This window comes from Monoraphidium neglectum, assembly GCF_000611645.1.
Source record: "Monoraphidium neglectum strain SAG 48.87 unplaced genomic scaffold scaffold02342, whole genome shotgun sequence".
Classification (NCBI taxonomy): Eukaryota; Viridiplantae; Chlorophyta; class Chlorophyceae; order Sphaeropleales; family Selenastraceae; genus Monoraphidium; species Monoraphidium neglectum.
This window is the reverse complement of record NW_014011286.1, coordinates 1-9,547: the sequence shown is the minus strand read 5'-3', so window position 1 is coordinate 9,547 and position 9,547 is coordinate 1. Positions and strand designations below refer to the sequence as shown.

The following is a 9,547-nucleotide window of genomic DNA, read 5'->3' as shown; positions in this document are numbered from 1 at the left end:
CGAGCGGAGCACGGCGGGCGGGCGATTTGGGTCGATTTTCCGTACCCGACGCTGCGACGCGCCGGCGCGGCCCGCAGCTGCCCCCAACCCTGAATTCACGTTCTCCTCCCTGGCCCCACTTTACACACACACACACACACACACACACACACACACACACACACACACATACACACACACATACACACACACACACGCACACACACTTCACGCGACCAACCTCCTCCTCCTCCCCCCCACCCACAACAACCGCGCCGTGTCCCCCAGGCAAGCCGCCCGATGGCGAGCGCAAGCTGTATCTGGTTATTGAGGCGCCCACTGCGGAGGCGGTGCGGGCGGCCAAGAACCATGTCAAGAGGGTGAGGGGCGGCGCGGGCTTGTGTGTGGAGGGAATGAGGGGGGAAATCGGGAGAGGGAGAGGAAGGGCAGGATGGAGGGAGTGTGTGTGTGTGTGTGTGTGTGTGTGTGTGCGCGCGCGCCTGCGTGTGTGGGTGTGCATATGTGCATGCAAATGTGTCTGGTGGGTCGGATGTCTTTAGGTGCTACTGGCGTAAATGGGCAGGGGAGGTGCTCAACAGAGCCGACGCCTTGGGGCTTGGCACAGAGGGCTGCAGCCGCACCCCCTCCACCTGCACCGCCCTCTGCTCGCCACCACACTGTCTCTCGAGGGCCCAATCCGGCCGCCTCGAATACCCCGGCTGACAATGCGACCCGCCACGACTCATCGCGACTCATCAGGTGATCGAGGAGATGACCGACAAGGCCATGCGCAAGGACCTGGGGGCGGCGGGCGGGCGCTACTCCGTCATGTGACATCATGTGACGTCACCGCGGGCCTCGCCTGGGGCCGCACGTTGCGAAATTGCGTGGCCGGCGTGGGGGGAGGGCGGGCGTGATCTGATCGCGACCTGATCCGATCGATCGACGGTGTGATCTGGTTTTTGGGGGGCGGCGACAGCTGTGGGCGGCCGCGAGACGCCAGCCGTTGCCTTGAAATTGTGACGAGCGAATTGGTGGCGGCGGCGGTGGCGGCGGGATGCAGCGGCATGGACATTCGTTCCTGCATCAAGCGCCGCGACGGCGGAGTCCCCGCGCCGCCGCGTCCCAGGCGCTGTGGCCCCCAACACTCCGTCGCCGGCGAGGCGAGGCCAGGCGACGCCCTCCCTCTCTTTTCCCAACGGGGTGAGAACCCAGGGCGCGGGCCGCGCTCGCCGCCAGGCTTGCCTGCGGGCATGGGCGGAGGGCTTTTAGGGGCGCCAGGTGCGATCTCCAGCGGGGGGCGGCGCCGGCCCGCCTCTCCCCCCTCCTCCCCTCAAGACTGCGCGGCCGCTAGCTTGGCTGCGCCCCCGGTCGACCCCCTCGCGCGTCCCGCGAAACGCGCATCGGCCCCGTGCGCCCGCAGCCTTTGCGGGCCGCGCGCGGCGCCCCTCTGGCGCGCGCGCCGCCGCCGCCGCGCCGCGAGGCGCGGGGCTGGCGCCGCCTGGCTGCATGGCGGCAGCCGCGGCGGGGCAGGCGGTTTGGAAGGCTGGGATTGCAGAGGACGGCTGCTAGTGAGGTGTGCTGGTATTTCTGTTGTCTCAATTCGAGGTCGTCTCTTGCTCAAGATGATTGGCACCCAGCAGTAGCAGCAGCAGATGCGTCCGTGGCGGCGGCGGCAGCACCGGCGGAAGCAGCTTTGGCGGCGCCGACAGCAGGAGTGGCAAAAGCGGCGGCGGTGGCGATGGGTTTGCGAACCTTGCGCGGACGGCCGTCGGCCGTCGAACTCTGGGCCCAGCGTCCCCGACGCGCACCTGCAGCTGCGCTGGCATGCTGCGGCTCTGTAGGGCCAGCGGGGCGGCGGCGGCGGCGGCGGCGGCAGCGGCGGCGGCGGCATGGCGGGCGCGTCTAAAGGGCCGCGTCGCGTCGCTCTTAGGCCGCCGGCGAGGATATGTCTGCCCCAGCCGCCTCTTTTTCTTCTGTATATGTACGTAAGTTATATCTCATCTCTACTGCTCCAGTCCCTTTTGCTGCTTGCAACCAAACGACCCATCGACGGCGGCTGCCACTGCTTGGGCCCCAGAGCAGGCTTTCTAGGGCCAGCAGCAGTGCAGGCGCCAAGCGACCCGCCCGCCCCCGGTTTCTCTTCGCCTGCATGCACTTTGCAAGCACCCTCACCCCAGCGGGCCGCTTGCACAAAATATCGTTTTCTTTGGCAGCGGGCGTCTTTGTCCGCACACGCGTCCGTCGACGGCTGCTGCGCCTCCCCTGCTTCTTCGGGCGTGGCGGCACGCGCGCCGCGCCGGCATCGGCTCCGCATGCAGTCGAGCGGCCGTCTTGGCTGTGCCTTGCGAGGTCTTGTGTAATCATTTAAATGCGCATCGTCTGGGAACGGCGGAGCGCCAAGCGGGCGGGGTATTGCGCAACGCACACGCTGCTGCTCGGCCAGACACAGCACTAGACTTGGGTTTGTGGGCCCCCGCAGCGAGCGGGCGACGCAGTCTTGAACAGCACTCTGCACGTCTGCAGCATGGCAGGCTGACTCAGCAGCTCAACACAGCCTGCATTCGGCAAACAAGCCGGCATGCAGCTCGCAACCGCGACCCCCGCACGATGCTTCGCCCAACATACTTCAAAAGCACGAAAAGTATGGCCGGCAGCCTGCCCGGCGCCCCGGCCGCCACCAAGCCCACAACTCCGTGCAAAGGTCCCATCTTGGAGCAGGCTGCAGCACAGGGCAATACAAGGAGTGGTGGGGCTGACACGGCCCGTTCTCTTGCCGCACTGGCGCTCGCGGGCCCGCTGCAGGGCTGGCGTGATGTTGTCGCTGAGCAGTTCGGGCGGAGCTGCGTGCCTTCTGTGCTGGCAGGCAGCAGCAGCGCAGCGCCCCGGGTTGCTGCATGATCGCTTCTTTGGGGGGCCACATGACAGCTCCGAGGCTTGGCGCCGCGCACCCCAGCATGATGAGATCCAAAACATATGCAACCAAAACCTCTAGTGGGTCGGCCAGGCCCCAGAGGAAGAAACCGCAATGGGTTTTTGTCAATTCTTTTCAGTTCTACAGGTGGACCCTCCAGGAGGCCCGAAATGAGCCCCCCAGGTGTCCACTGATGGTGGTATCCCTGCGGCCATGCACACCCGGCATGGAGTGCGACATTTGACCGCAGATCCGGTTCACCGCCACCACCCAAGAATGACCCTGGGCTGTTGGCCACCGGGGCATGGGGACGAACCTGTACATTACCCCCTCCAGCACGCACTGCAAGCTCGATACAGTGCAAGGTTGCCATGTCATCTTGCCAGTTGAGGCCCCTCATCCAACTCCTGGGGATGGGAAGGTGCCTTCAACGTGACAGCACATGTTGCACATAATGCGTGCATAATCGGCAAGCAGGTGAGACCAAACAATTGAGTTTGACCGCACGATCGTCCCGTGTGACGCACCTCTTTATATGTTAATTTGAATCATCATACCTTTTCGATCTGATTTACCGCACCTCCTCCGCTACACATCTATTTTGCAAGGTCGACCGGTCAACGGGCAACGATTGAGCCACATTCGTTGATGTACGCACCTCAGACACCGCTGTTTTAATGAATAATGTGAATTTGAATAATTCCAAACGCTCAGCACTCCAGATCCCGCGAAACACACCCACACCCATACCCCAGGGCTTGCGGGTGCCGTAGGGACAGGCATGGACTTGTTCAAGCCCTCTTTGCCTTTTTTTAAATGTTTGTCGTTTCAATGTTTCACGAACCACTGAAACCTCCTTCCAGATGTGACAAACCCTTCTGCTGCCTGCGATCAACCGCTTCGTGCGACGCGACGCCGTTGCAACCCCCGCGGGCGCATGCCGTACAGATAAGCACGCGAGAGGTTTGAAATAATAACAACAGCAACAGTAATATACACCCTCATCTTTTCAAGCCGTTGGGCCATAATGCACAGGCACAAACGCGTGTGTGTACACGACTTGCAACGGACGCCAACTTGAACAGGGTGGTCAGCTGTCGGGGAAATCGAGGCACGCCCACCCAACACATCCAACTCATCTTGGGGCACACAAGCGAATCCCCGAGGCTAGCGCACCCATGCAGAGCCGCCGCATGTTGCAGGTTTGCGCATTGTTGGCCCCATGTACATCCAGCTGATGGCCAGCCAGCTGTAACCAAGCCCCACGATCGCTGCAGCCCACCAGCCCCCAAAAACGCAGCCACGCACCTCAGCTGGCTGTCGGGGTTGGTCAGACGTGCAGCTGTATGCAGATCTGGGAGATCTTGATCCGCCCGCTCAGCTGCCGACCAGCACGGTCTTGGGGTTGGGCTTGCGCTGGAAGCTATTGTCAGCGTAGAGGGCCGTCTCCTCCAGCAGCGCGCACTCGTCATCCTGTGAGGGGGTGTCGCGTGGATTACTGGTACGAGGATTTTGGTTGCGGACTGGGTGAGGTGAGACGCAGCCCAGGCGGTCGCGGAAATGCGTAGGATGTGGACGGTGATGGAATGCAGTGGGTTGCAGGTCGAGACGATGACAACTGCAAGGGCACTAGTCCCGATCAAACGTGCTGGGTAATCTGTATTGCGCCCAGACCCTGACTGAGACCGCGTCACCAGCACGCGCAAGGCTTGAGCCTGCTGATGTCCGGCCGCGAGTCCCGCCAGCTGCGTGCCCTCTGCGGCGCGGCGGCGTGGACGCCGCTGTCAGTACAACAGAGTGTAGTGAAGCCACGGCAAAATGGTATCAACGGGTCAGCTTTTTAAAGGGCACGGCTCACTCACTCGTTGCGTCACCGCTGACTCACCGTGGCGGGTGTCGCCCGCTGACGCACTCCGAGCAAAGACTGGGCCCAGACTTGTTCCCCCTGTATTTGCAGATCAGGCGGTAGAGTCATGACGTGCTTGCAGTACTGTAACCCCAAACCCATCCCCATGCCCCCGTCTCAAGATACAGCACACCCCTTGGTAGGCCAGCAGCCAATGCACAGCAGGCCCCCCCTGCTCGCACCTGTCTGACGATCTTTTGAAGGCATCACCGGGACGTGCGGCTCAACAGGCTGCAGAGCATAAGTGGGCAAACATCTGTCTCAGGTGTGCCTGCCTGTGCGGACCGCCTGGTGCTCGAGCCAGAAATCTGACGCCCCCCCCCACGCCCGACGCCCAGCAGTGTCGATCGCATGCCGCCCCTCATGCTGCTAAACGGCAGGCTACAAGCTGACGTACTGTCACTTCAAATTGCTACGCATGAGCCAACCGAGGCGGCCGGCGCGCTGCCTGGTGCGGCGGGGCTTGTGCAGGCGGAGCTGCGCAAAGCGCTGCTTCGACACAACAGCAGCTTTGAGCGACGTGGCGGGCGCGTGTCGGAGCCCTCGTGCGCACGTGCCGACCAATCAGCGCCCATGCCCTGGTGGGCCGCCTGGGGGAAGGCAGGTGGGGCGGGTGCCGGCCGGGCCAGCGCACGCGCGCCGGGTGTACACGTTGGGCTGCCGCAGCGCGGCGTTACTGCACACTTCGGCACACCAAGGTCACGCGGCTGCCCGACTGTGCATGGCAGGCGGTTCTTCGTCACTGGCAGGCTCGGCGCCCAGGGGCGTCCAATGTGCACAGGAGGTGCTTGCCAACCGTGCGCGTGTCGTGAGCATGACTGATGAGAGGCTTGCGCACAGGATTGGCGCCTGTTCTTTGCACGGATCAGCTATCATAGGACGTCTAGTTTTCCAGGAACCAGGCTGCTGCTCACGCCTGTCGCCACCTCGGTGCATGTGCGTGTGCGTGTGCGTGTGCGTGTGCGTGTGCGTGTGTGTGTGTGTGTGCGTGTGCGTGTGTGTGTGTGTGTGTGTGTGTGTGTGTGTGTGCGTGCGTGTGCTTGCGCGCGTGTGTGTGCGTGTGTGTATGTGCGTATGTGCGTGTGCTTCTGCTTGTGCCTTCAAAGCGTTCAACACCACAGGGGGTGGTGGGACCCTTGATCCTGGTGGCGACGCTATCTGGAAGCGATGCAAAATCTAGCCTGATGGCAGAGGCACAAGATGCCACCTGAAATCTCAGCTGACTGCAGCATATCGCTGCATCACATGCTATCAGCTCTGAGCATGCAAGCAGTTACGAATGCGTCGTGCGCAAATCAGGGTCGCATCGTCGTCGTCATGGTTGCCGTCGTCAGGCGGCGATGGGCGTTCTGAACTGGTGGTGCACTTGCGCCCGGGTGAGCAGTGAGTACAGTACCGCACAAGGCGGGCAACTACCCTCAATATGATTGCTCTAGAGCCATCCAAGGACAACACACACTCGTCAGAAGACGTTTGATGCGCGCTCAACACCACCCACATACAAACCAGTTTGGGTGAAGCGGCGGACGACGGCATCTGGCGAGCAGTGGCAGGCCGGACAGGAATTCATCACTTCGAATATGCATTGCTGAGTTGGACGGAGCAGCTCTTGCGTTCGCAGGTAAGGCGTATAGAACAGCACTGTGCAGATTGTGGAGCGGTGTCTGGCGCCACAGCAGGGCGTGAATGTAGCGGCAAAGTATTTTGGGGTTCCTATCACCCTGAATAGCGCTGCCACTAGGCGAGCCACAAGCAAGGCGCGCATTCGATCTGATCAACCCACCTTTAGTTTTGTGGTTTTCTCGGCCACTATCAGGACTGCAATCCATGCTTGATGCATTGATTCATACGTGAAGGCCTTCTTGCACCGGTTCCGTCGGTCGCGCACGCATCAGCGGTCACTGCGGAGCGCGCAACCACTGGCACCTCTCCCTGGTGCACCGCCTCCCTTCACGCGCGCCGCCTCCCCCCTGTGCTCCACCGCAACCATATCAACCGCTGAGCGCAGTCCACAGACGTCGTAGAGGGAGCTAAGGCGCGGCGACCGCTGCACCGGAGATGCCGAGGGGTCGCGGCGGGCGCGCCCGCGGGCGCGGGCGGGGCCGCGGCCGCGGGCGCGGCAGGCGCCGTGTGAGCGACGACGACTTTTCGTCTTCCAGCGACGACTCTGACGTCAGCGGCAGCGGTGCCGCCGCCGGCGGCCGCGGGCGTGGTCGCGGCCGCGGCCGCGGGCGCGGGAGGGGCCGGGAGGCTGGCTCGAAGCGGCGCGCGAGCAGCAGCGGCGACGAGGGCGACTACGGGGCCCCCGACAGCGAGGACGAGCGCCCGCGCAAGCGCCGCGCGGCGGCCGCGGCGGCGGCGTCGACGCAAGACGAGGAGTCGGGTGGGCGCGGCGCGCCCTTGCCACCGCCACGGCCATCTGCATGTTTGCAGCTGCGGCCTCGCAGACAGCGCAACTTGGCCTCACCCCGCCGCCGCCGCCTGCCTCCTGCTGCTCGCTGCTTATTCATATACATATACAACCTCAAAACCCCACACGTTATTGCAGAGAGCGAGCCGGGGGAGCCGTCTGTCGACAACAGCAGCGAGTCGGAGCAGGCCGTGGTGGACGACGAGTACCTCGACCCCAACGACGACTTCTGCAGGTGATCTGGCGGGTGATCTGGCTCGTGATCTGGCTCGTGATCTGGCTCGTGATCTGGCTTGTGATGTGGCGATGGCGACGCCCCTGCTTTTACGACCGGGGTGCCGCAAACGCTCGGGGGCTGATTGCGAGCGGTCGGCTCTCGCCGGCTGAGAAGCAGGCGTTGTCGGGCAAGCCCCCGTCTAGCCTCGGCCCGTGCTGCCGCCTAATTGCAGGGTCTGCGGCAGCGACGACCGCCCGGGGCAGCTGCTGTGCTGCGAGTCGTGCCCCTCCGTCTTCCACCTCGACTGCGCCGGGCTGACGGCCATGCCGGGGGGCGAGTGGTACTGCCCAGAGTGCTCCAAGGCGCTGCTCCTGGATCAGATCGAGAAGATTCTTGATTACCGCGTGATCGGGTCCGAGGATGCGCCCGCTGATGTGGCGGCGGCTGCGGCGGCGGGGACGGAGCCGCCGCGGGCGCGGCAGGGCGGCGGCGGCGCGCCCGCGGCGGCGGCGGCGGAGGGGCCGAAGGAGTATTACATAAAGTGGAAGGACCGCAGCTACCTGCACTGCAGCTGGGTGCACGAGGTGCAGTTTGAGCGCGCCGCCAAGCTGGGGCTCACGTACGTGCGCACGCGGCTCCGCAAGTTCCACGCCGAGCGCGACGCGGCGGCGGCGGCGGCGGCGCAGGCGGCGGCGGAGGACGAGGAGGAGTTTGGGGAGGGGGGCGCGCGGGCGGTGATGGACGACGGGCTCTTGCATGGGGTGCACCCCGCGTGGCTGCAGGCGAGGCTGGGCGGGGGAGGGAGGGCTGGGTGCTTGTGAGGCGGGGCGCTGGGCTGGGATGAGGGGCTGGTGCGCCTGGGGGTGCCAGCTGCAGCCGCAGTCTGACTGTTCACCGCGCGCAAGTTCCCTCGACCGCGACGCAAGGCAGGCTGCGGATTGCAGCTGCACGTATATGTCGTGATCATAACAGTGTCATCGGCATGACAACCACATTGTCATGAAAGTGGCGTCTGTACAATAAGCATCATGCACCAATCGTAAAAATCGTTGATCACGCGATTACCAATCAACCATTACAGGTCGACCGCATCCTGGCGGAGCGCCCCGCGATCCCCGACGGCGCCGCCGCCGACGCGCCCGACGCGGCCGCGGCGGCCGGCCTAAAGCGCAACCAGCGCGGCTCCTACAACCTCCTGACCAGCATCGCGGCGGCGGCGAAGGAGGCGCGCGAGGCGGCGCGCCGCGGCGGCGGCGGCGGCGGGGAGGAGGAGGAAGGCGCGGAGGGTGGCGGCGCGGGGGAGGTGGAGGGGGGCGCCGTGGAGTACCTGGTGAAATGGAAGGACCAGGACCATGGGTCTGCGACGTGGGAGAAGGCCGAGGTGCGCGATCTGCAGATCTGAGATCTGCTGCTTGTTGCCAGACTGCTCTGCGGTCGAGCCGCCTGCTGCTTTCAAATCCGGTCCTTCGAGATGCATGGTTCTCCGTGCCCCACAACGCACGCTCAAATCGGCGCCGCCTCGACCTCCTCGCCGTTGCGCCGTAACCTCGGACGCGCCTCCGCGCCTGCATAACCTCGGACCGCTCGTCCTGCGCCCCCAGGACGTGGCGGCCTTCCAAAAGGAGATCGCGCGCTTCAAGGCACGCACCCCAATCGCCTCCACCGCCCGCCTCAAGGCGGCTGCCGCCAAGGAGGCCCGCGCGGCGGCGCGCCACGCGGGCGGCGGTGGCGGCGGCGGCGACGGGGACGGCGGGGACGGGGCGGACGGGCGGCAGAGGGGGCGGGGGGCGCGCAAATTTGAGAAGACGCCGGGCTGGCTGACGGGCGGGGAGCTGCACCCCTACCAGCTGGAGGGGCTCAACTGGCTCTACCACTCCTGCGTGATGCAGGTGAGACTGCATGCCATCGTTATCATCACTGTCACCAGCATGAAAAATATTCATATAACACCGTGCAAAAGTATCTTTCAACACCACGCAACACCATCTTATAACACCACGCAAGATCATCATATAGCATCTGGCCCGAGCGATGGCCGATGCCTCCCAGTGTATGTTCGACTCTTGTTTGCTCCACGTCGCGCCTGTCCGGGGCGGCGCCGCCTGTATATCCGCCGCCGCC

General features: G+C 64.3%; 2 protein-coding genes across 2 annotated transcripts; both read left to right on the top strand.

The window, feature by feature from the left end:
• Positions 1-1,622: 1,622 nt before the first annotated feature.
• Positions 1,623-1,971, top strand: MNEG_10502 (hypothetical protein; the record flags this gene model as incomplete). Its single annotated transcript, XM_014041027.1, has 1 exon — positions 1,623-1,971. A coding segment is annotated over one exon (349 nt), but the record flags the coding sequence as incomplete, so codon positions are not given.
• Positions 1,972-6,857: 4,886 nt separating this feature from the next.
• Positions 6,858-9,442, top strand: MNEG_10501 (Chromodomain-helicase-DNA-binding protein 5; the record flags this gene model as incomplete). Its single annotated transcript, XM_014041026.1, has 6 exons — positions 6,858-7,182; positions 7,348-7,444; positions 7,659-8,187; positions 8,508-8,807; positions 9,028-9,315; positions 9,431-9,442. 6 exons carry the CDS (start codon positions 6,858-6,860, stop codon positions 9,440-9,442), a joined length of 1,551 nt encoding a protein of 516 aa, XP_013896480.1.
• Positions 9,443-9,547: the final 105 nt, after the last annotated feature.